The sequence below is a fragment of the Dromaius novaehollandiae genome, chromosome 14 (assembly GCF_036370855.1).
Source record: "Dromaius novaehollandiae isolate bDroNov1 chromosome 14, bDroNov1.hap1, whole genome shotgun sequence".
Taxonomy (NCBI): domain Eukaryota; kingdom Metazoa; phylum Chordata; class Aves; order Casuariiformes; family Dromaiidae; genus Dromaius; species Dromaius novaehollandiae.
The window spans coordinates 4786957-4813615 of NC_088111.1; the positions used below are offsets into that span (position 1 = coordinate 4786957).

The window sequence follows — 26659 nt, forward strand, 5'->3', positions numbered from 1 at the left end:
ACACACACTGGATTGTAGAAAACTGCTGTGCTCTGATTTTGCTGGGAAAGTCCCCTGACGGACTCCAGCAATATGGGATGCAGAGAAATCTGTGCTAATTCACTGCAGAACACTGCTGCAAGAGTTAAAAGTTCCTATTTTGACAGAAGATGCAGGGGAGTGTAGAGACGTCATAGGGAAATTAGCAGCTTTCAATCACACCACCAAAAAGCTTGCAATTACAATTTGAGACAGGTGAAATGTTGATAAATGTTGATCAAAGAAAATTTTTGAGAATCTCTCTTCTTCTGATGCAAGGAGAGAAAAAGTGTCTTCCACGCAAATGTGCAGAAGTTGGCCAGACCTACTGCTGTTTATGATGGTCAGATCAGGGCACCTGCACAGTAGTCAGCGAGTTTGGCTTCTGAGCCCCATTAAAAATTGAATTTTTTTTTTATATAACTGAAAGGGAATTAAACAAAGTTACTGTTTATTTCAGCCAAAGAACTCTATTTTGTATATCCCATCTGATTATTTGTGGTATAACAATACACGCAAACAGCAGCAACAGAAGAAAACAGAATGCAAAATCTGAAAAAGAAGGATTGTCAGAATGGAGGAGTTGCTTTCCTGGGACGGCTCAGGCGCTGGCCTGTATTCAGAAAGGATCTTACCCCTTGAAACATTTATGTGTGGTGACTCGGTAGCTAAAAAGCTTATATCAATAGATAGAGCTGAGGAGCTCTACTGAGATGTAATCAGATATGCTTTGTGCATCTGCCCCCCCTCAAGTATTGCTGCTGTGCTACAGCTGGAGGAATCACAGAAGACTTGTAGATCTCTTCTGAATACAGAGACCATAGCAAAGGCTTGGCCATGGCATCCAAACGCACACTTTCCTCCTGTTCCCACCAGTGTTCCACCAATAACAGCCACATCCCATTCAGCATACAAACATTTACTCAGTAATTTCCATATCTCTTGCCTCCTCTCAGGATCTCTGGTTTGAGCAGGAAAAGCTTTTTTCCTTTTTTTCCTCCTGATAATCTGCATAGCCAATCCTAAAGGCAATTAAATATCAAAGCAGTAACTGCCTACGACATAAAATAGAGAGATGGGTAACTGGAGACTGTAACTGTTAGTTGCTGCAATTAGTTTCAAAAGTTGGTATCATTCTGATCTATGACACCACACCGCAAACGCACATCCTCCTTGATCCTGCCTGCCACACAACTGGTCTCTCCTCCTCTAAAGCTCCTTTTTAATGCTCTCTAAAGAACAATCCTCAAATGCCTTGCGAACCATCCTTTGAAAAGGGCACCGCATCCATCATCCCACTCTTTTGCTTAGATAGCTGCTTCGATACTATTTCGTGTCCGTTTTCCAGCACAGACAGTGATGGACAGGGCTGAGACATTTTTCCCAGAGTCTTCCAAAAGTCTGAGCAAAGCAGCTCTTTATAGTTCTGCAAAATTTCCCTTCCATTGTTAACCATGCTTTGGCTCTATCAGAATTATGTATTATATTATTTATTTATTATTTTAAGAATGCAAAGCTCCAGGTACCTTGACACATAATTAATATTACAACAAAACCCTACCAGCATTTAATAATTATTCCAGAAGGAACTCAGCACGTCTCTCAGCTAGGAAAACACTTCTTTGCACTAGCTGCCAATCTTGGGAAGCCAACACCCAACTCCCATCCAAAAGTCCTCCTTAACAGGTGCTTTTTGTAGCATGCCTGGAATATCCTCAGATTTAGACTATTTCACAGGCGGTGGGTGCAGAGAACAGGTCCAGAGTCTTGGCACCGCTACAGGGAACATCCTGCCAGCACTGCCCTAGCTGTTTTGTAAGAGGATTGAACAAAAGTGCCTCTGATGACTGCAGATGTGGCAGTATGGCAGAGAAGAGGAACAGAAGCTCAGACAGGCTGGTGTCCTCCCTATAGAGCCAACCAAGTCTCCCTGCAGACCCACAGGCAGCAAACATGGATCCCCAACCCCTGGTTTCTTCTGTTCCTATCAGCCAACAAGTTGCAGCACTTTGCAGCAGCCTGCATCTCCAAACATTACACTGCAGCTCCGCAGTGTCACCTTAAGGTAACAAGCACCTGGGGAGCAGGACTATGGCTGCATCCCAAAGAGAAGTCTCCCAGCTCGCTGCAGAGGAATGTGGTTACAGATCACTCACCAACAGCAAGCAACCAAGCATCATCTTATGGTGTGAACTCATGTAGTTCCCACAGATGTGCCTCCTCCACCAAAGGCATGATACTACCACTGCTCTTGCCTTGTCTTCTGACTCCTTCCCCACTCCAACGTCAGTCTGAGAGTCTCAGACGTGCTTAGCCACCTGCCCAAAGAATGGAACCACTGGCTGATGAGGTGGATTGCATCAGCCAGTTGAGGTGTCATAAGCATGGGGAAAAAAAGAAATTCCCTTCCACTGGTCTTAATGGCTGCATAGACATGTTGAAACAAAGAGAGAACTAAAAGGCCAGAAGTTCTAAGAAGAAAAGCTGAGAGGAAGAATTAATCCATGGGAGACTGTCCCCATCCATTCCCTCCTACGACAAGCAGCTAAGCAACGTGCATCCAGTACTGTCCTTGGCTAGTGAGCCTGGGGACATATGCCCTCTTTCAGCTCGAGCTATATTCATGGAAGAATTTACCACCCTCAGCTTCTTTACCCCACCTTTCCTGCTCCTCCCTACAGCCCACCATTCCTTCTACCGGAACAGTTTGTGTGAATGTTTCTGTCAGGAAAAAATCATATTCCTCACTTTGAATGTATAAATTACAGGCCTGAGATAACCTGGCTGACTTTGTCTAATATGAATTAGTACACGCATGCAAAAATAGCTCCTTTGATCATGAATGATTGTCCTTTGACCCTTTCATGAAACAGCAGTATCCCAAAGACCTCCACATTACTGGATAGACATAATACTATCAGTGTAGCCACTTCATTTCTGTCCATTGCTAGGAGAAAAATACCCACAAAAATAATAAAATTTCTGTACCTAAGCCAAGTCCCTTCTAGATTGCCAGAAGCCAACAAATAAAGAGGAGCAATACTGGAAACACTTTTAGATGGGCGGCTGCCACTTGTAATACAGTGTCACTTAGACCTGCCATGAACAGAGAGTATTTAAAACAATGCCACCTCATGACAGCCTGGCTGCTAATTACTCCATTATCCCAACCGGGAGACAACACCAATTTGGTGTAAATTCAGAGGGGATTGTCATGAAACATATATAACTGCACGAGCCTCATCTAACTTTGGCCTTTTACCATCGTTAGCACTAATGCTGGAAAGGATAATTTACTTGTTAGTGTTGATACACGGTGTTTTCTTAGTATTTCCTTCAAAATAGGCACTATTTTGACTGTTCTGTCCATGTGTGTTTCTTAAGTATCTTGTACAGTTCTGGTCCCAACCAGATCCTATAGCCGCCCTGACCAGCAAGGAATTCTCCAAATTACCGTCCCAGGTCCCTCTCTGCCCTGATGAAAATCAAGGAGCAATAAAATACATTCCATAACCTGCTTTGCACGATAATATAGACAGCTTATACTATAGGATTATTTTTTTTAGGCTGGATATATTATTTTTAATGTTTTTGAACTATTGAGTAAATAGAAATGCTGCAGGGCTTTTTGCTTTGTTTTTGGTTTTCTCCGCTCTGCGTCGCCCTTTAGCGCGACTCTGGCTTTGTTACCTAGGAAACGTCCATAGGCTGGAGTGGGATTGGATGTACTGTGACCTTAAAAGCTGTCAACCAAAGGTGCATGGATGCCCATGAAACAACAAATACAGAAAATGACAGCCTAAGTATTTTACTGATGACACAAAACGCACAAATGCTGTTAAGAGACAAATTGGGAACCTGAGTTGGCTAGTTTAGTCAAAAGGCCAGTATTGTAAGAAATTTGAAAATAGTTCCAATTATCGATTTTTTTAAAAAGTGACGGGACAAGAAATGATCTTATGAGGTGGTTTATAAAAATGTAGAAGGCAGCAGCTCCCCTTGGTTGCCATGAAGGGAATACACTGTAAGGGAGACCAGGAGAGCTAGCAGGCAAACAGATTTCCCTGGACAGTGGAACCCTTGCTCATTTAATGTGTCACCTGCTGCTGGTTTCCACATGGTGCCCGACTTGTCAAAATCCCTGGAGAACTTTATTGGAAACAAGTTAAGTCATATTCCATAATAACTATTAAGTGGAAATTTATAATATGTTCATACAGAGCTGAGAAAGCCAAAGTCAGCTACACTGCAGAGGGCAGCTGAGAAGACCAGAGCAATGCCAGCATTCAGCACTGACTGATAACATGGGAAATTTGTGAGAGTATGATCTTCTGAAAGCAGTTTTGGGAGACCACAAAGACACGTGCAAACAAACAAACAAACAAACAACCCCCCACCTCGGCAAAACTGCTCTTCCGTGGTTGGGTGCCATAGTAGATATATCATCAAATTTCTGTGCAGGGTGACCTCAGAATTTCTTCAGATTATTCACCCAGAGCCTAGTCCACTTGACTCATTATCTGAAAGCCTATTATTATTATTAATCATTTGGAAATTACACTCTTAGCACTCTCTTGGTCCATACCTGCCAATTAAACTACTTTAACCTCATTAAGAGCACTGGTGCTCAGTTTTCATGACATGGACTAAGTTAACAATTTGATTTATGAATGCTAGAGTACTGTTTGGTCTGCTAGATTTTCCCTTCATTTCTTTTCTGCTCTCCTCTCTTTCAGTAGGGAGCTTGGAGGCAGCACTGTTTTAAGTGCAGTCAGTCTGCCTGGGAGTTTCTTACAGGCTGCTTCGCATTCAGTAACCCCCGTGAGACTTGAAGGCAGTGAACTTCCTTCTTCTCCGTATAAAATCTTGACACCTCAGGCTACAAGAGTACAACTAAGAAGCAACAAGATGACGTGAGGACTGAAAGCAGAAGCGCAATTTTTGGCCTTGCCTGCCCTAATGTACGTTGTATTAAGCGGAATTTGAGATGCATGCAAAGATGTATCAGAGGAAAATAACATCAGGACCCCTCTGCTGCAGAGGCCCAAAGCTGTATAGAGCTCTTATAGAAATAAGATGCCTTTAATTCTTCATAACATGGGTAACATCTCTGTCTGCTAAAGGAGATGGGGATTCTGAAATCCTTGGAAAACTGAGCATGTCCCTTAAGATACCTTTGAAAACAGAAACCAAAAGAACAGAAAAGACAAACAGGAAGAGCTAATAGATTCATAAATGCTTGAAAAGAGAGTGGTCAAACTCCTGTAGCCACCTCTGTCCCTCTCCACCCCACCTCCTGCCTGCACCACCAACATAAACAGCATTTCTAGGCTGATCAAAAGACAGCATCTCCTATCGCTACCTCTACTGGGAGCCTATTAACATTTCATGCCTAAAAGCACTCCCCACAAAAAAAAACAACCATCAAAGACATTATACAGAAGGACTACATATCCAAGCCCCAAGGAAAAACAGGAGGCACATTTTGTTCACACACTCACACGCACACACAGACAGATTCACAAAAACACTGGAGTCTTGATTGAGACCTTCAGGCTCTACTGCAATACACAGTAAATAAGTAATATTAATAATAGCCTGGGAAAAAAATGAAAATCACCCTCCTCTACGTTGTACAAACAGTGCACATAGAAGAGAGTAATGACACCCTGCAAGTGCATTACCAGGAAATACCACATGGGGCATTGAAATTAATGTCAAAAGGTGCCAGAGCTAAATTCACGATCACGGTCAGCAAACTGTTTTAATGACAGGTTTAATGCTGGGTTGTTACAGTGACATGACTAAAGCACTACGGGTTTAATCTGGAGGTAATGCTCACACATTGCACAGACAGCAGCTTGAGCTACACCACGGAAAGCTGCCTGCATGACGGGTCGGCCATAGGGCAGCACAACGCGGCAGGCTGCCCGCAGTAATTAACAGGAGGTGAGCGCTAGGTAGCCAGGGAAAGCAGCTGTAGCTGCAGGTGCAGAGAAGCTACAGATGAAAACTGTCATCCTCTTTCACTGCTTGCTGCTCTTGATTTATTCTTGCTAGAAGGGTCAGGTTCGGAGTAGTTTGGCCCACTGCTCGCTTCTTGTGCTGTCAGCTCAGATTCATCAGAATCTCAGCTAACAACACACAACTTTAGAGACAGGTTTACCTTTCTGTATGTTCCTCGAAGTCTGTCTTTTAACCCAGGGCCACTGCCGAGTTCCTACAGAGCATGAGCATTTCATTTCTTCTTAAAGGGGATGTGAGACACAATATAGAGCACTGCCAGATGTATAACGCTGGCATACACCAACCTTCACTGGAGAGTCTAAAAGCAAACTGACCAGAAGGCTTCTCTTGTGTTAGACTAACTCTGCGGACTGGGGCATCCGGAAACCTGAATGCTGGGCTCTCTCGGCAATTGCTATGGGATCCTTGCAGGTTACTCATTCCCCAGTTACTCTGGGGAATGCCAGTGCCTCTGTAACAGAGGCAGCAGTTACCGTCAGTAAAGACCACCCTTCTGGATCTTGATGTTTGCTGTAACTGTCTAAAAATGCACTGTGAAAGCTTCAAACCACACTTACTTTGGTCAGTGCAACGATCCGATGCGTATCTCACCTTTGATTTCAGTCCAGACAGTAGCTGCAAGCAGCTGGTTATTTCTCAGCATACATACCTTTTCCCAAAAGCATTCCAACTTGCAGCCCACAGGCATTGCAGGATCAGCCTGTGCGCTGATCCAGCAGCCCACAGGATCAACAGGATGTGCAGCTGCGTACCACAGAAGTGAGCATACACTGACTGACCGACTGTGCTTTCCTTTTCACACAGCACTGGGAAACTGAAAAATATCCACCGAGGCCAGGTCTAACCTGGCTGGGCCCTGCCTGTCGTTCTTTCTTGTGGCATTTTAATTTTAGAACAGAGCACATGGTGGGAACAGCCAGGAGATACTCAAGACAGACAGACAATGAGAAAGTAGTAAAGTGCAGGTCTGGGAACGGGATTTCAAAGACCTTCTTGGGTTCAGTGGGCAAATGAGTGCCTTCAGTGACTGACCAAGGCCTTGGCATAGTCCAAGGCAAAGGAGAACACTCACCTCTGACTCGGATACTTCCAAGGGCTTCTCACTCAGGCCTAGGCCCTCGGTCAGCACGGCTCCGTTGTACTTGTTGCAGATATCCTCATCGGAGTAGTGCAGCCCCCCAGGGCTCGGGCGAGGAGGAGACCTAGGAAATGTAAAGGGTGAGCACATGAGATGTTGTCATTTTGCTGAAATGATCACAGTCCATGAACAACACTGTGTTTAGAAACTGGCATCACAGTCTAGGGCAGTGACCCAGAGACCGGCATATATTCCTCCCTAGATCCTCCAGACAACGGCCTTTCCACTTTGTCTCTTCAATGGTTGGCCTGAAGCCAGATAAAAAGCCATTTCCAAGAGCATGGTGTTCCCAGCTTCTTACCTGGTTCCATTTTTCTTTGAGAAGGTGCTCTTGATGTTTAGGTGCCTGCTGTTGAGCTCCAGAGCAGTGAAGCCTCCATTATCCAGGGTGACTGACTCTTCCATATTGGAGATGGTTTTACCTGGAGACAGTCAATGAAAGGTTCAGCTGAAACAAAGGCACTTTTCCCCCAAAACCAACTGTAAGAACCATTAGAAATGGGTTTCTAACTTTTCCTTCCTTTTGTTTTATGAGAACCTTCATTTTTTTGAAAATCTCTTTACCTTTCTTTCTGGTAAATGAGTCCAATCAGGATGGGTGAAAAGAGCTTATCAGGAGTGTGAATGGACAGAAGGAGCCAAAAGAGGCAACAAAGTCGCATGCATTTCGTTCTGAGGTAAGCATCAAAAATAACATGAATCAACTGTGCTCCAGAGGTGCTTATTTCTGTCTTTTGACGATAAATAGAATCCAGGTGACTAGTTCAGATGGCCATTGAAGATGTCCTAAACTAGGTGCCATGAATCCCATTCATGCTGATGGGAGCAAAGCAAGGGAAAGTAAGAAGTAGGAAAGGCAGAAAAAGAAGAAAAGGAGGAAAAAAAGGCAGGAAACAAAGCAAGAGGAAGGTTCAGTGGGTAGCAAAGGGGAGAAAGATGCCATAGCTGTAATAAGGTTAAGATACAGACGTGAGAAATGACAGGATAACACAGGGAAGGGAAAAGGACATGGGACTGGCAGAAGAGGTAAAAACACAGAAAAGTGTATTTTCTCTTGTGATCAAATACAGCAAGAGCTTATTCTCTCCCATGCTCATTCTTTGTAATCCCAAAGGTGTGAGCTCAGGTAGTATCTTGGGGAGAAAGACCAGTTGCATACTGCCACTTTGCAGCAGACAGGTACTTTATCCTTGGCTTCAATTTCAATGCTACATTAAGACTCAGTGTGAACACTGATATCTGACGGTACAGGTCAGACCTGTCTTTTCATGTCTTTTCCCCCAAAACAGAGCAAAACTAAAAAGATGAGAGATTTCCTGTGTGCTCTGCATACAAATATGTAATAGTATTAGCTCAGTAAAATACCATGGTATTCATACATCTTATATCCCATGGGACTAACATTTGATTTACTAACACTTAAGGGTGAATTATAAAGAAAGAAAAGATCTTCTCTTTGGGACTGAATTACTAAATTCTGCCTGGAAGACTACTTCACTACATTAATCCCTAAGAATGGGTAAAGTAAAGACCCATCCACCTGCTCTACTCATTAGTGTGTCTTTTTGGCACCTCCTAGCATTAGAGCTGTTTCTTGCTGGAGTGGAGAAGGCTATCAGAGAAACACACACATGAACAACTTCCTTCTGTAAGGAGAAGACAAGATAAAAGCAATATTCAGAGATCCAGAGTGAGGAATCTGTGTTTTGAAAGGGGCATATTTTGGCATTCATAGTTATAGAGCTGGAATGCCAGCACAGAAGGTATGATCAGTGCTTCAAATGCAAGGCATTTCTAATTCCTGCAGCTCCTGAGAATGTGCGCACAGCATGGAGCGAATGTCTTACCTGCGCTGCAGTTCTTGTATTTCTTGCTCTGGCCATGCAGGACCAATGCAAACACCACTAACAAGATGAGGATCAGACTAGAGAGAGCCATCACCAGCAGAAACCACCACTCCTCGTAAAAAGGGGCTTCTGTTTGTGCTGAAAGAACAAAAAACAAGTAATAATTCCTTGTTATGCTCCTTCAGAATTTCCCCTTCTTCCCAAAGTGAATGTTGCATCTATAATAGTGTACAGGACAGAGGGATGTTCAAAGGAGGTCATATATTCTACTAGGCAATCAGCACTTCCAAGAGGCATACTGACACTTTTCCTCAATGGCAAAGAGAGCCAGACAGGAGTATAGCATAGCTCCAGCATCTCCGCAAGCATCTTTCGCACACCCAGAGCAGTGCTCCAGAACCCCTTAGCCCAGAATTCATCACCAAATGAAGACAGGTAAGTTTCTTCCCACAGCTTTGCATACCCACATTTTCTGACTGCTCCGATATGCTTAATACTCCCTGGAGACAAAGAACTATTAATATATTTCTCATGACCCACAGCTACTCCACATTTTAAGAGGCCTGGACCTTGCCAGTGGCCTTTCTAAAACATACAGCTAGTGCCAGGGAACAAAGTACGTGCAGGTCAGAGTATTTCAGTACCTAAACAGTTTGTCTCCACCTTCCAATTTTCCCTGCTATTCTATACTGTTTCTCCATCAGCTTAGCCAAGCCCGATGTGCAGCACATGGACATCAATTCTCTTCCCAGATCTGCCTGGATCTTGCGCAATATCAAGTCATTTCACCCCATTTGACCTCTATTTCCCCAGCTGGAAGAGACTCAAAATGATACTAGCTTTCCCTTCCTAGAGTTATCTTGCCAGCGTCGGTTTAAAGTAGTAAGTACTGTTATTTTTTTGCTGTGGTATTCTCTTTGTCAGCATCCCTCAGCTTTGAGAAGAAATGCTGCCAGTAGAGCACAAATCGACAGTTGTGCCCAACTTCACTGCAGTCAGTAAGGTAGAGAAACACCTGGTGGGAACGGGTGACGCCAGGAGACCAACTGCAGCTGAAATCCTCACTATCACCAAACCCAGGCCGTTCTCTTTCCCCTGGCTGTCCAGATCCCCAGATCTAAGCAAAAGCCTGTTATGAGCCTGACAATATGGACTCGGATTTGTTCCAGATCGCTGGGTATTCTGCAGCAGTGAAAAGTAGCCACAATCTTTCTTTGCTAGGAGGCCAGCCCAGGCCAATAAAGCCCTGAAGGCAAACTGTGCAAGCCATGCTGGGCTGAGCAGATTCAGTGTAATTTGTACCTTCCTGTGCTAGCTGAAATGGCCAGCCTAAAATGCTTTATACTTTTATGACTGTGAATCTCAATGGAAACCTCTTACTTTCATGCAGCAATTTGAGATGAACATTGAAGCATCAAACAGAGATGAATTAAATAGTTCTGTTCAAGTGGAGAACTTACAAACAAGCATTTTATTTATAAAAAGCATCACGAGGCACTGCATGCCCAGCTTCGGGGGAATGATGCCTTCCACAAAAAGAGAGACTGACAAGATTACTGCTGTGGAATGATCCTTTACTTTGTGTTATAGCCTCTGTGAAACCACAGACAGGAAAAACACTGACTCTCGGTGCTTGGAGTGGGTTGTCAATGCCCTTGTCCTGAAGGAGAAAAGCAAGGTAGCACTCGCACTGAAATCCATAGCCAGCTCTCACAGGCTAAGTGGTTAATTGTGTAAGGACAAATGCAGCCATGATGGTGATAGCAGCATTTGCTATTCCTGCCTGCTGGGTAACTGTTCAATGGTGTTTATGCTTTTCACTCTAAGAGCAAAGAGATAAAAGCCACTCCAGATGCTGGAGCATTGCCAGGTTCTCAGGACTCTCCAGAATTTTGAATCACAAAGATGTTTTAGCAGGTTCTTTTATTCCTCTTGTCTGCCTTTGCTGACACAGCAAAGGTGAAACCTATTGCTCAAAAGCAACTTGGAGTAGAACTGCCTCAGCAAGGGTAAAAAGCAACCCGAGCAAAGCTTTCACAAAGACAAACTTTCCTACTTCACAAGAGGCCATCAAACTCCAGCTGCCCAAACACTGCAAGCTGAGCTGAATTTGCCCTTCAAGGTATTGAAGTTCCTCCTGAAAGTCGGAATGCCAGTTTGTTCAAAGGGATGCTGGAAGCATGTTAAGGCAATAATCCTGTTTACTGGGAATAACCACAACAGAGCAGGGAGAGTGGATGAGTACGCGAGCACCACCAACAAGCTCTTTGGGTGCTGGGGGCCTGGAAGCATTACACTCTACTGCAATGCCAGCACAGAAGATATGATGAACATTTCTCGGTAATTACAATTTTGTATTTTTGAGAGCTAAATTCAAAATAACACAGAAAGCGTTTATCGCAGAACCCTAGGAAAAGAAGGAAGCAGAGTAAGGAACAGAGCTGACCAGGGAAGGAGTAGGGAGAAAGAGCAAAGAGAGCCTTTGTGATTTATTTTAACTAGAGAATCTATTTTTGTTTTTTTTTTTCTCTTCCTCCTTCAAAAGAAAACCCATCTGAAAAGGTATAACAGAATACACGATTACCTGATACTGCCACAGAGGGGACACTTGGCTCTCCATAGCCAAATTCATTGACAGCCACTACTCGAAATTCATAGGTCACCCCCTCTTTCAGCTTGTCCAGGCTGACTGTGTAGGAGGTAGCACTGCGAGGGATATCCTTCACAAACATATCCCACAGTCCTTCATCTAGGAAAGCAGCAAGGAGAAAAATGGCGTTAACAGCGTGCCTTGGCACTTCCTTCTGCTCACTGAAAATTAATTGCCATTAATTGCATGTTTCAACCACAGGCAGCTCACCTGAAGGCTGCTCAACGATACGCACATATGTCAGAATGCCCTGTAAGACCCACCTTTATAAATGGATTTATTTATGATGGGAGGTCTTACACTAGTCCAGATGGAAGAGGTCTCCTCTAAGATCTGCACTAGCACCACAGTGGCCTGAGCTGGCTAGAGCAGCTAACAGCCACCTCAGTGCCTCCCAAATACCTGCGACCAATATATCAGCATTCCTGTTATGCGACAGAGCAATAAACCCAAAGCAAACTGATACATTAATCAGTCCTAACCACACAGATTTTGCCTGTTTTTCACATTGCAAAATGGACTTCATGATCCAAGCTAAGCTAAGCTTTGCAAACTAATGTTAAGATTTGGGTCCTGGCTGGAAGTACTGTGGCTTTGCATGAACTGGTGCCTGCCAGACTAGTGTCACTAGAGCACTGCTTCCTTCACGACATGGGCAGCGATGTCCTTAGCCCCTGCCAGCCTGCAGTGTGGCACAGCCCACGCAGGGAGCCTGCAGGCAGCACAGTTCTGCGCCGTGCGTTTTTAAGCAGAAATGAGTTTTTGTTTGTATTATAAAGCTATGAAAATTGTAAGAAACACAATGCCTTCTGAATAACTGATGAGAACGGTCCAGTAGGGTAATCTTGGTTCTCAACAGCCATACTGACATTTATATTGATGCACATCCAGCCTAGGTACTGTTTTGGTCCCTGATCCGTACCCATAATTCTATATATTCCCTTCAATATAGTGGAAAGAACTTTCAACAAGATGGATGCTGCTAGCAGTAAGCACAAAACCAACTATAATTAAAAATGCCAGTCAATAATTTTGAGTGTAGGGCTTGAACATTAATCTAAATGGACTTTTTTTCAGTAGCAATCGGTACCCAGCACTTCCACCGACAAAATGAAAGTACTGTCTAAGCACAGGGCCAAATTCTCAGCTAGCCTAAGCCAGTACAGCTCTTAAGGATCTGACTCCACAAATACCCCATCAGGCTTCTGCTTTTAGTTATCAGAATTGTTCAAGCGATGTCTTTTGCTCTCTAGGTCCCACAGCAATGGGAATCCTATGAGAGCTTCTGCACTGATGCTCTTCCAGCACAGGAGCTACCTGCTTTGAAAGAAAGCCCCCTGCACTGGGAGATGCTGGCATCATCATGACTTGAGGTGTTATCAAGGGAATGATAAAGCAGGAGCCAGTGGCGCTGCCTGGAGTGACTTCTTCCACCGCTGCAATATACAGCCAGAATCTGCTCTGATTTTCCTTGCGTTTACCCAAGTGCAGACTAACCGAAGTCACCACAGCGATTCCAGAACTGTGCTGGAGTAACAGAGCGAAATTTGGCCCTCAGCCTACCTCTATGCAACAGGGAATAACAGCAAAGATGGATTGATTAACACTGCAGGTGCATTTCCATGTGAATGTTTTAACTTTGGCATCAGTAAATATTGGCTCAGTAATCTGTAACGTGCTGCATGGCTAGCAACACACACAACGACTAACAACCCCCAAACTGCATTTTTTCTGATCATGAGGATTGGCAGTCTCAGCAGATGCAAAAAGCAGACTGAAATGTTATTGTTCTAGCTACATTTGAGAAATGTTGAAGAACAATAAAAACAGGTAATTCTTCTGTCATGCTTAAAATTCAGACCAATAAATTATTCACCAGCATGATCAGCGTATAATGAAGTTATCATAATGTACCATTGTTATGTATTAGTTGGATATTACAATAGCTATAAAACAAGAGATAAAATATTGACTTCCCTTTCACAGGGCAATATAAGGCTAGATTATTTCTACCATGCACAGTTACAATGTAATAAAAAAGAAGTTTAGGATTCAGTTTCTCTGAGGAGGGTGGAGTGAGGGACACGTTTTCATATTTAGATTGTGGCAACCACCAATACTAAAAAGATGCATCTCAGACTATAAAATATTGTCATAATTGCTAGAACTGTGTGAGCTTTCATAAACACATTTGTAAACAGCTATAACAGAATTTCAGCCTGTTGTGAATTGTCTGAAAAGCAATTTGTTTACATTGAAAAGCCACTTAAATGGGGAAGAAAAGGCAACAATAAAAATGAATGCTCAACCCTCATTGCAACAAACACAACTCTCCCCCCAACACACACACCCTTTCTCACTCATTTTCCTAAACCAGCCGGGGTGCACAGTGCAGGACAGCTAGCAGACCGAACCGAGAAAGGGTAAATTTTGCCTCTCTTTCTAGATATAGCTTGCAATCAGATGTATCCAAACTAAAAAGCCCTTTATGTCAGTGGCGAACTTTGCAATTAAATACCATTGCCAGCACTCGCGAAACCATTCGCCCCTACCCCTCAGCCCTAGATTTGCTGGAAACGTTAGAAGTTCAGCTGAAAGAGAATTCATGAGAAGGTTACCTAGCACGGCAGCAGACTGGCCTTTAAGTTCAGTAGAAAATCATTAGGATACCGCACGCAGCATTTGCACTGGGTTTGGGGAAGGGTGGGCACGGCGGCAGCTATACCGACGGCAGCTGAACTCCGAGAAAGCGCCGAGAGCAGCACGGTTCGCAGCGCCAGACTCCTCCAGCCAGGCCCCGGCACCTCCCGCCCACGGCACCGCTCCCAGGCGCTGCCGCTTCAGCGTCCGTCCCTGCCTTCATTTCACGCTGCCTTTCGCTGGGTGCTCAGAGCCCTAAACGTCCGGTGCAAAGGGGAGCGCTCCTCAGAAAAAAGAAATTTGTCTTTGCTTCCTGGTTTTACGAATACTTCACTGCACCCGGCCCCAGCCTTGTTGCCTGCTGACATGAGGTTCAGTATCTATCTTCCAGCCTTGAAGTCCAGCTCCGCCATGGGAGTCACCCGCTTGCACACGCATGGAGGGAGGGCCCGAACGACGGGGAAGGCAGAACCGCCTCGGACCCGACGCGACGCTGAGCCAGCCTGCGGGCCCCGGCCGCCCCGCCAAGGCGCAGAGCGGCACCGCGGGCTTTCTCCGGCTGCGGCACCCGCGCGCGAGCCTCGTTTCACAGGCAATTAGTCGGGGTCGGCACACTGGCTAAAGCTGCCAGTCAATAACGAAGGCTCCTGGCTCTGGTGATGCGGGCCGCTAACAAACGCCTGCCGTGCTGCGGCTGGCGGGACGGAAAGCTGTCAGCTATGTGTTTCTTAAACCCTCGCCCTCCCCTTCTTGGAGTAAGAGGAGGGCTGTGCCATAAAACCTCCTCCCGATCCCACGTTAGGAGGTTTAAGAGGGGAAAAGCAGCAGAGAATTAAGGGCCGGCTGAATGCAAGTAGTGTCCCCACTCCGAAGGGCAACGTTAATGTAGGGATGCGCTTGTCCGAGGCGAAGCTCTGCATCCCCGTGCAAGCGCCCGAGAGGACGAGAATGGAAGTGAAGGCTGCCAAACTGTCAGCCCCTGCACGTCGTCTGCAAGCGGAAGCGAACCGAAGGCCCCATGGCAGATGCCGGCAATGCAGCTGCACCCTTCACTTCGAATTTACTGACTGCTGCTGGTGTGTGTCCATGGCTGACACCGTGCTCCCTCATTTGTTTAAAAATAAACAGAAAAGGAAGAAAGCATAAACACGTTCCTCAAGAGACCAGAAAGGAAGCTAAAGTGAGATCTGCCTTTGGGAGTGTGCGAAGTGAAAAACCCCAGCGTTCATGGGAAGGAAAATCCCCACTCCAAGCAGAAGAGTTCTTCCCCAAAACCTCTGCTGCCCTCATTCAGCAGATCATTTGGGGGAACCAAAGAAAGCATTTGCCTGATTCGTCTATGTCCCAAGTTCACGATTTCTGGCTGATCTGAGATTTAAATGGCCTGTTCGTGCCAGCCAGAGTGTTAGGAACATTATTACTGGAAACACATTAAAACGTAGTTCTCTCCCGCCAGACTTAAGACATTCCCTACTTGGGAAAAGCCAACAAACAAAACCCAAAACACAGGCTGGGGGGAGAGGAAGCAGAAGAGGAAATCTGCCACCTTGTCCTGGGCAGAAGGCTCCTCCTGAGGTGAAGCTCTAAAAGCCCTCAAAGCACAGCGCAGAGAGAGGAAGCCTTGGACACGGCATGGAGTTGGGAGACAAGGGACAAGAGGGTTCTTCTCCGCTCCCTCTGGCAGTACTAGAGCCTTGCCACCGCTATGCCATTTTTGTCTTTTCCTCCGCACGTAGAAATAGAGGACACCACCCAGTACCCATTTCTCAGCCAGGCCAGCTGATGCCTAGGGAGCACACGCTACGGTAGCGACAGAGATCGCCTAATTGCATCACTTGTAACGCACAAGGAGCTGAACTGGAATCCGTTTCTCTAGAGACGGATGAGTTGAAGGAAAGGAGAGAACTCTTCTGTTTCTGTAATGCTTTCCTCTAGCACAGGTCACTCTGGAAAAAATATTGGTGTGCCTGTTCCACGCCTGTGCTGGAGTATATTCAAAATGCGCAGGAGGAACCCAGTCTGGTCACCTTCCACAGGTCCTGGAGAGAACAGGGAGATCAGAGGAGCAATCTCAGCTGCCTGCTGCCACCACCACTCAACCCAGCAGGGCAGAAGGAACCCTGGGAGACACAGCAGAGCAATGAAAAATTCAAAGGGAGGTGACAAAAGGGGGGAAGGTTTGCCATTTATGACAGAAAGCCACCCTCCTGCTCTGACAGAAGAATCTTGGCAGGGAACTACAGCAGGGAAATCAGCATTTAATGTTTGGGGTAATGAGGCCTATAATAGATGACACTTGAGATGTGAAATACTAAGGTAGTGGTATTGCATTTAAATATTGGCAACAAGCTGAAGCTTTTCATCTGTCTGTTCAATGCCCCTTTTTTTTGATCTCAGAAGGATGAATATCTTCTCCTTCCTTGATTTTATGTGAAGGGCACAAGTCAACTGCTCTTCTCTTGGACAACAACTACTTAAAAATAAAGGTTGCTCCAATCCTTGCTCTACTACCTATATAAATCACTGTACAAAAGTAAATTCTTAGAATTATATTAAAACAGAAGCTGCTCTGAATGACCAACCCTGGCAGGAGGAATTAGCTCCCTGCTTTTGTTAAGCTCGAAATTCAGGTTTCAAACTCTGCTGTGCAGAGACGAGGAAGAAAAGCAGTACTGAAATGAAGCTGAAGCTTGCGTGAGATAAGCAAACGTTCCAATTAGTCCGTCTCCTCTGTTGGATCACATTTCATGCTTTCTACAGCTGCAGCCACAACTGAGGAGGAGAATCCAGCACACAAATGGCTAGTTCATTTACTATAGCAGCATGAATAGGATTAAAATAATCTGAAGAGGAATTAAATGCCTCAACAGTCAGGTTGCAAGAGCAGGAGAATAAGACCTTTTCTGTGTGTGTTTCCAGGATCAGTGGAGTGGGGCCAGTAGGAATGACCCAAGGTTAATGCAGCTCAGACTGGCCTTGGAAGGACTGTTTTCTTTCTGCTCAAAAAGACTGGGCCACAAATCCTACAGTGAATCCTTAGGCATGACCTGTAAAATGTTCATCCATATCCAAAAGTGAGACAAGCCCAAAAACACCTGATAAATTTACGGTACCACCACTCACATGACAGGGTTGTCTTTTGCACGAGAACATTTCTTTAGAAGTTTTATGATTTGTTTCACAGTGATAGGGGAATAGATTAGAGTTGGGGTTTTTTCCTGGTCTAAAGCAAGATGTGAATGACAGTAGGCTCAGTGAGGTATCTTACAGAAAGGTGTAAGTTAAAGGAGCTCCTGGATTGTAAATTGGGATTTTTTCCATAGAGCACTTACAATATTTCAGCTTGCAGACAGTCTGTACACGGGGTACAGGTTTCCCCCTAAAATACTCTTCCTCAAAAAACCCTGGTTTTGGGGGCAAACGTTAGCTGGCTGGCAAAAGTCAGTGAATGGTTTTGGTTTAAGTTGCTATCTGAACAATACTGCTCAAAAAACCAGGATATTTTGTGTCCATGAACAAATAAGGACAGGAATCGACAAGCTAACTTAAGGGAAAAGGAAGCACTGAGTGTCATTCCCCAATTAAGAAAACTCGATCACTCTGGGAAACTCCAGCGCTTTCAGAATGTACACATTTTCCTTCACTTTGCTTTGAAAACAACTGTCACATTAAATGACAGAAATCAGAAAGCAGAGCCTCATACAGAGCAAATTCTACCAAAGGTACAAGCAGAAATCTGCATCTTCAGTGATGATCACAGAACTGCAGCCTGTGATTTTGTAACTGGTCTGGTTAAAATTAATTAAAATCATTGGATACAACTGCAACCCTACATTCAAGATATATATATCAGAAAAAGGTATGGTCCTTTATATAACCAAACAGATAAACATTCATTTAATCAATACGCAATCAAGCATTGTGTAACCACCTAGAAGTAAAAAGGAAAAAAACAACCAGACGACGTGGATTTGTCAAATATAAATCATGTCTGATCTCCTTCTATGACAAGGTAACAGACCTTGTCGATAGAGGAGAAAGAGCAGACATCATCTATCCTGACTTCAGCAAAGCTTTTGACACCATGACATTCAAACATGGCCTACATGAAACAAGTATCTTGTACATGCATCACTGGCTGGAAAACCGCACTCGAAGAACAGTTATCAACGTTCACTGTCAGAGTGGGGGGAATTTATCAAATGAGCTCCCACAGGGGTCTGGCAGTATTCACCATTTTTGTTAATGACTTGGTTACCAGAAGGTGTGCACTTATTAAATTTGCAAAATGATACCAAGCTGGAAGAGGCTGCAAAACAGGCTGGAACATAACTGCTCTGTGATCTAGCCAAACTGGGAAAATATTCTGGAAAAAGTACATAGCAATTCAGTAAGGAGGAATGCAAATCCCCAAAAGCAAAGGAGTTCAGGGAAAGCATCAAGGAAAACTGGCTGGTGATGAGGAGACTCCTTTCATCTACCTCACGTCCACCCCGCTGAACAACTGGGGAAAGCTATGCTCACACGCTGCCAAAAGTCCCGGTCCTGCTAACAACACCAATTAGCTGCTGCGTTCTGCTGTGCAGGGGGATAGGTTTCAGTGTGTGGTCCTCAAAATACAGTTTGTGAGTACTTAAGGGTCCTTGTGCCTGAAAGACGCTGTAAGCATTTAAGCGATTTTTAATTTTTAATTATATTAGTTTATCAGTTGGATGATTTAACAATGATGTAGCACAGTGAAACCCAGAGCACTCTGTGTAATTTTCTGTGACTATTCCTAAACAGCAGACAATCTCATACACCATATAATAAACCAGGGAAGGTTGAATACTGGATGGGGATAGCTTTCCCTCACAAAATCCTATTACCTTACCAGGATGACCAACAACCTCTTCCACTACGGGACGTGTTTCAGTCTGGACTGAAGGAAGAGAACTCCTGACACCATGCGCTCCATGTTTCCCACGGCTTACCTGAGGGCCGTGCCTCTATAATGTATCCGGTTGTGGGTTTTTCTCCTGAATCTCCCTCAGTCCACTGCAGAGTCAGCCCAGAAGCAGATTTTGTCACCAGAATTTCCTGAGGGGAGCCAGGAGATCCTGAAGGATGAAATGAGAATAGCAAACAGCAGTGATACCAGAGACCTACTGCAGTATTCCTTCTTAGGTCTGCTGACAGAGGAAAACAAAATGCAAAAGTATTGGTCAACACACACACATTACAAACCAGCCCAATGGGCTGCTGGCCTAAGGTTTTTTTTTTTTTTTTTTTTTTTTTACTGTTTCTAATATCACCAATTAAACAGCAAATGCTGGGTTTTACTGGTGCCTCTGTAAAGAAGGAAAGAGAAAAAGCACTGTCATTTTAACAATTTGCATATCTGCAACGTCTACACATTGCCACTGCTATTTCTGCCTTCAGAGGTGGAATCAGCCTCTGAGTTTCAGAGAGATGTTCTTTGCTGTAGCTGTCTGTATGTTCACCTGAGAACATGCCACTGTCACGTTAAAGAGAATTCATGGTTTCTACTGTCTATGACTGGACATGATCCACTGCGCGACTATCCCAGATATGGACTAAAGAGGACACTGGGATAAAATCAAAGCCTGCTGGCATCCAGAAGGGGGGAATCGCCTGATGTGGCCCACTGCCTTTGATGGAGGGAACGACTATTTCCTTGAGCTGGAAAGGAAGCAAAAATCAGAACTGTGAGCATTGCATGAATGATTTATGGTCTACTGGGCAGTCTAATATCATTGGAGGTCCTTTACCTTTTTAGGTTATCTATTTATTGGAATCAATAATAATAATAAAAACCCTACTGCTTTGGTATACACATTGAACCAAGGGGGAATTCTGAAGTTCATCTTGCTGCTCCTCTCAGCCTATGAGGAAATTTGCAGACATATCCCTGTGCATGAACTAAAGTGTCAGGAGGGTGTAATTCTAAATTCTTATTCATTTTAAATCCAGGACCCTCCACTGGTTTAGACAGAGTTTTTCCAGTTTGACTCCAAAGCATACCAGTACAATCAGAACCATGGACCATGCTGTCAGGCTGTACTGAATTCTCTGGCTAGCCAGTTTGTGTTATAATTTATTAACACTGCTTTGTTTATTCGCATCAGCCTTTTAGCCTTCAGAAAAAAAGGAAACATCTTTTTCACAGGCAGTTGTGAAACCCACTGAATCAGGCCCTGAGCTCCCACGACAAAACTTCTCCTTGGCTTGGAACTACATGTTAAGCAAGGGGTGCACTATTTCCTGCTGTTGGACTGTGTTTATACAACTGGATCTAACTTGCTACATGCTTTTACGGTTCCACTTACCTTCTGCTGGCCCAGCTGTGACATTGGCTTGCAGTTCAGGTCCATAGGCAATGGTTCTGGCTTGCACTCGGAATAAATAGGTCATGCCCTTGGTGAGATCTCGGACCTTCAACCAGCGTTGCCAATTTCCTTTTATGTCCACGGTCACCACCTTACTCACCCCTGGAATAGCCACATAGATGGAAAGTAAGAAAAGATTGCAATGCAAAAAAGAAATCAAGTGGAGCTTATCACATCTAGAAAGTAAGTAAAATTATCTAACAGTTTGCTAAGAAAGTATTTCTTACAATTAGCAGGAGTTTAAGTAGTGATAATAGCCAATTTTCAGCACTGATAAGTATAATTAGAGTTTAAGCTTGATAAGTGGGTACTGACAAGAAGAAAACCTTATAACACAACTGGGAAATTACCAAGAGACTATACGCAACTTCACTAATTACTCTGGGAAGAAAGCAGGAGGTAAACGAAGAGGACTGCATGCTGCAGATTGCTTTCTAAGCAGGCATTTCTCTGCTACTTCTTTGCCAAGCAACCTGCAACTCTGCTCAGGGAAAAAATAAGGGCCAGCTTCTTTCCTTTAATCCTGCCCTGTCATTTCCACCAATGCCAAGTGAATGCAGAATGAAGGACATATATCCCATGTATAACATACGGGTATAAATGCCACTGCAATGCGGGATGCAATCAAAGCATTATTGACTTGGACAAGGCCAACATCATCACTTGTGTTTCACTCTTTTCAGCTTGGTGGAGCTTCAAGGTGTGCTAAACGGCCACGCTGCAGATGTTGGTGCAGCGAAGGAAGTCTTAAGGCTGTGCTCCAGGGAGCCCCTGCAAGCCACACCACCCTGGAACAACTCGAGTAGAGCCATCTCAAAGTAATGTGCCCCCATAAGTCACGCAGAGCCTCCAGCCTTCTGCACTTGTGTAAACTGTCCTGGATCCTCTCTAGACCTTGAAGAATTAAAATCAATGCTGTTTCCTTCATCAGTGTTTATAGCCAGTTTCACATTTAAGTTCTCAATGCTTCCGTGTTGATGCTGCACAAAGGACAGGCAGGGTGGCAATGACTACTTTGAAAAAAAATAGTTTTCATTGAAATTTCCTAAAAGTAACCTAACGAGAAGAATTTGATACAGAAAGTATTTTATAGAACTAAAAGTTTGAATTGAAAGAGTCCTTTTAGTATTTTCTGGTTCTGTAGATGTATATAACACATTTCAAACCAAGAAGATAAGAAGTGGGAAAATTATTTTCCTGCTAGAGAAGGGTGTTTGCTAGTTTGTCTCTCTAGAAAATGCAGAAGGAAGAGGTTTTCCAATTTGGATGCTTATTTTATGCAAATCAAGTTGCTTCTTTCAGTTTTTATCAGTTAATAAAGAATAATGTCCAAACAATTTCTGCTCAAAGTTTACTTCCAGTTACAATTTATAATTCAGAGAATCTTTCCCCAGTTAACAAGGAAGCAGTAAAAATGCTCCCTCCTTCCCTAGGTGTACTATTTCATTTCTCAGAAACAAATCAGGAAGCATTTGTCATTTCAAAGTAATGTTCAAAAAAAAAAAAAAAAAAAAAAAAAAAAAAAAGGAACTGTTAAAAAAGGCTCCAGGGCAATTTTGTTGTCTATAATGGTCTAAAATATAACACACTAAAGCTTAAACAATAAAGGGTCAAACAGTGAAACGACTGCTAGAAAACAAATCATTGTTAGAAAGTTTTGCAAAACAAGTAGGTTTTTAAAGGTTCATGAGTGGGAGGGTAGGAGTTATCACAACACCAAGGGGGCACAGCCCAAAATCACAAATGGGTAGAAAGTGAAAAGACACAGGAAAACAGCTCCAATGGATCTGGTCGATAAGTGTGGCAGCTCTGCACTGGAGGAGCACAAGACCTGAGATTGGAAGGACCCTCCTGGATCTCGGGCATCAGCTGAGCTTGGCGAGCCTTGCTCTCTGGTTGCATGCTCCATCTTAAAATGAGTTTGGTTTTACTCTGCTCTCTAAATAAATGAGCACGGCTTTTCTATCTAAGAAAAATGATGGCTTCTAGGAAGGGATTGCTTACCACAGAGGGAGAATAAATATTTTTGAGGAGAGAAAAATGTTGGCACAGGAGCAAACAGGTAGAAACTGGAGGATAAATTTAGGCAAAATTTTAGAATCTGAGGAAAAGCCCTCCATAACCTCCTTCCTCAGATAAGAAATCTTCTATAGGGGAAGGAGAAACAAACAGAAACAAGATATAGCACAGGTGTGGAAGAAAAGAAAAAAATGACTGTGAGGATGATGTCATATTCTCACAGAGAAAATATGATTTAACACTTCCATATTTCCAGGGAAAAAAATGGATTCTTTAACATTTTGTAGGAATATAAAGCAGGGAATGTCCAAAGACCCTGAACATCCTACATACCCTCTCCATGTTTCCCGGTCAGAATTACAGATGCTTTCTGCATTAGCTCTTTGTGCTCAGATCTGCCAGCAGTAAAGGTTGAAAGTGCTTTTATTCTCCTGTTTTCAACCCTCAGTATAATTTTCTCAGTGCACAAGACATGGATATTCAGACTATATAGAACACCTTTATTCCTTACAGAAGAAACAAATACTAGTGATTGATATCCTTATTTCTTTGGAAAAGAGTTTAAAATGGATTGGCAATGCCTGAAATTACTATCCCTGCTGTCACCCTGCCAAAGTTGGACATCCTATTGAACTATCGGCTATCTACCAGGAATATAAAAATATTAATAAGACCATCCCAGAACTTCGTAGTCTTTTCTAATTCACCTTTGGAATGAATTTACATTTGTTTCCAGAGAAATTGCCAATTCCTTTTCTGTTGTTTTTCTGGCAAATTAATAAAGCATTCGTGGCTATCGTGTTGTTGTGGAGGGAGTTTAAGTCTAGCGCTGGGTAAAAAATGCTGCTTGAAAACTTAGTATAAACAGACTCTAGCATTGTTATTCTTCCCTGTCAAAAGTAGCAGTGGTACCAGTGATGACTAGCACGTGTGATGCCTGGGCAATCTTTGCGATAACAGAAGTGACACATGATGTGATAAGCAACACAAACAAGTCTGATGACTATTCTGGGATGGAGCCCACTCAGCAATTTTAAAATGCAATGCAGGGAGACAATCAAGCACTCACAGGCTAAGTTTGCTCCTCCCCGATAGCAGGTACCAATGGCAGCATAATGACTTTTCAAACCATACAGAAATACAATTTTTGCAAGAAAATGAGAGAGGACTGACAAAAGCTATATTCCATGATATTATAGTCTACTTAACAGTTCTGGCAAAACTGAAATTGTTTTACTTACCCTCTGCCACCTGGATCCTCTTGGAAAATGGCAGAGAGCAAGTAAAAAATTGGGCAGAGATAAAAGATATGACAGTGCTTTTCTGTCATTTTCTCATGAATATGTATGATCTTAAGCCTTTCTTACCCTGGACCGGAGCCAACGGCTCATAGACTACTCGATAACCCTGCAGGACTCCATTTGCTGCTGTCGGCTCACCCCAAGACACATTGAGCGTTGTGCAAGTGATTTCGGAGAACGCCAAGAAGCTGGGAGCACTGGGTGCTGAAAGGAGTACAAATATTTTGAATTGCAGTGGGAACAGTCAATCTGATATACATATAAATTATAAAACATTGGGTTTTGCCCAGCATAAATCTAAAGGAAACAAGCTGAGAAAGGGATTTATCAGTTGTATCAAAACTTCTTGTAATCAGTCAGAAATACAGTTTGTCCTAAGAAAAGCAGCCACTCAACTGCAAAACTAAATCCCAAAAGAAAGCAAGGAGATATGACCTAGAAGGAGAAAAACCTTCATAGGGACACTGATTTGTGCCTTCGTTCTCTACCTACTTGCTGAATTTCAAAAGCTCTCAGGAGTTTGATATGTTTGATATCCACGGTCATCTTTGGTGGAAATGGGCTGCAGACACTGACATTTCTCAAGTTTAATTTCCTTAGAAAAGCAGCTAAAATGCAGGGCTCAAAGACAGAAGGCTACTAAGTAAGCCTACAGTCCAAGTGCACATTTTCTCTTCATACTCAGCAATGACAGCACTTCCCTTCAGTCCATGTGGGTGTGCTCCCCCTGGGATCAGCGTCCAACAGAGACAGCTCATTCTGACTGCATGGTTGTTGTGGCTTAAAAAACAAGGAGTTATAAAAAGTACAATAGTTCTCTCATATGATCGTTTGGGGTACTTCCAGTCACTGGAGATGAGTTCCTCCTGATTTTCAGATGTGTAGATGGTAGAGACCAGACCAGACCTACAGTTTCATCCTGGATCAGCTTGTGAAGAGATCCCTCATTTGCCCAGTGTGGTCTAGTTTTTACAGTATTGTTCATTTTCACCCTCAAACCCTTTCCCAAATGTTTGAGTTATTTGATCCACTTTTTTTCCCTCTGAGACCATTACAACATAATGTCCTATTTGAAAACCAACTTTAAAACCCAGTGCCTCCCCCCCGTCCCATTTCCCTTAGCCACTTGCACCAAGCCAATGCTTTGGAACGAGAACACAATCTCATACCAGCCTGATGTGTCCTGCCCTGCGAAGGGCTGCTCCTCGGGCCATCCCCGGCTGCGTTGAAAGCGGAAATGCAGACCAAGTAGCGTGTGTGGCTGGTCAGATTTTTGAGCCGGACTGTTGTCTCTGGGAGGAAGAGGACCTTCACTTTCTCTGTGTCATTTTGGATGTCGCTCTCCCAGTAATAAATCTGTAAGAACAGAGAGATGCTTAAGTATATGCTATGTCTAGCTTCCAACCTGAGTACTGTAGGCTATAAAAGACAATCAAGAAGATGGTGTATCTTGCTCTGGATTCCTCCCTAGGTGGAATACTAACGCTTTTCACCATGTGCCCAAACTATTCTTATGGCAAATTCCCCTGAGTACAGTGACAGGGTGGCTGAGTACATCATTCAAAAATAGAGCACAGACTGAAGAATATGGGCTAATGACAGTAGATACGAACTTCCAGAGTTCAGTAACAAAAGGTCAGTTTTTAAATTCTCCCCAAAATACCAGCTATCTGTCAGCACTGGCACCCTGACACACTATATCCATAATTCATCTCTGCATGAACAAAACAGTTTCACCATTTATGTTCACAGGATAGCCAAGCCAAGCCAAGCCGAGCCTGTTACTGCCTTCCTGAAAAGGGTAATAAAGACTATTCCTAAAGTTCCTTGAGGTACTTTTTCCCAGTCCCCTTACATAATTTTAATCCTGATGCCATAAAATTAGGCTTCAGAGAAGATGATTCCAAAAGAAAACGTGGTGCCAGCCCTACTTATTGGACAGCCTGGCACTGAGAGCATTACAGCAGGCCAAAGCAAGCCAGAAAGTTGAGGGAGTGAGCCAAGGCAAGAGTCTACCTTGGCTCTACAAGCCAAACTGTTAGAACCATCTATATACATATGAAAAGAAAAGTACATGAATTGATATATAAGCTTGCTTGTCACTGCCAAGAAAGGATGCCAGATTATTCACACTCGCTTGGCTTTTCTTCACTTATGGACCTAAATTCATAGAGAGAGGCAGAGCCAGACACTGAATCAAAGCCAAGTTCCAGTGTTTGTAGACTTGCCCATTTCCACTCTCTGCGGGTCCATTCTCATTCTGGAGAGGCTAAGCAACATGTCCCTGCATCATGCTCATCTCCTACAAACCAAATGCAATTAATACTACGATTTAATTTTCTTAAAGTTAAGGGAATGAAACAATTCTTCTGAAATCTGACCTGGCTCTGGTTTCTAGTCTGAAGGAAGTTCTTCTTTTCCTGATGGCTTGTAACATTTGATAGACAGAAAGCTCAGTTAATTTTCTTCAATACATTTCTTGCCCCTAGCTCTTCTGTGTCAGTTGCTTTTTGGAGCAGACGTTGCCTGCATGAATGGAGCTCCCACCACTATCTGTATGCCCTGATTCCCCATCCTCTCCTTCTCTGCAAATAGTAAGACTTTCTCTTTTCTTATTATTATTTTTCTCT

The 26659-nt window shown here is 43.6% G+C and overlaps 1 protein-coding gene across 5 annotated transcripts in view; it reads right to left on the minus strand.

Moving 5' to 3' along the window:
• SDK1 (sidekick cell adhesion molecule 1) overlaps positions 1 to 26659 on the minus strand; it is a 432949-nt gene that overhangs the window by 6300 nt on the left and 399990 nt on the right. For all 5 annotated transcript variants that reach the window (XM_026116143.2, XM_064520166.1, XM_026116142.2 and 2 more), the window contains exons 38-45: positions 25199 to 25385; positions 24096 to 24233; positions 20650 to 20811; positions 19294 to 19419; positions 11615 to 11779; positions 9031 to 9168; positions 7485 to 7605; positions 7118 to 7247 (exon numbers count right to left, since the gene is read on the minus strand). In XM_026116143.2, coding sequence (XP_025971928.2) covers positions 7118 to 7247; positions 7485 to 7605; positions 9031 to 9168; positions 11615 to 11779; positions 19294 to 19419; positions 20650 to 20811; positions 24096 to 24233; positions 25199 to 25385 — 1167 coding nt within the window. The remainder of the gene's footprint in view (positions 1 to 7117; positions 7248 to 7484; positions 7606 to 9030; positions 9169 to 11614; positions 11780 to 19293; positions 19420 to 20649; positions 20812 to 24095; positions 24234 to 25198; positions 25386 to 26659) is intronic.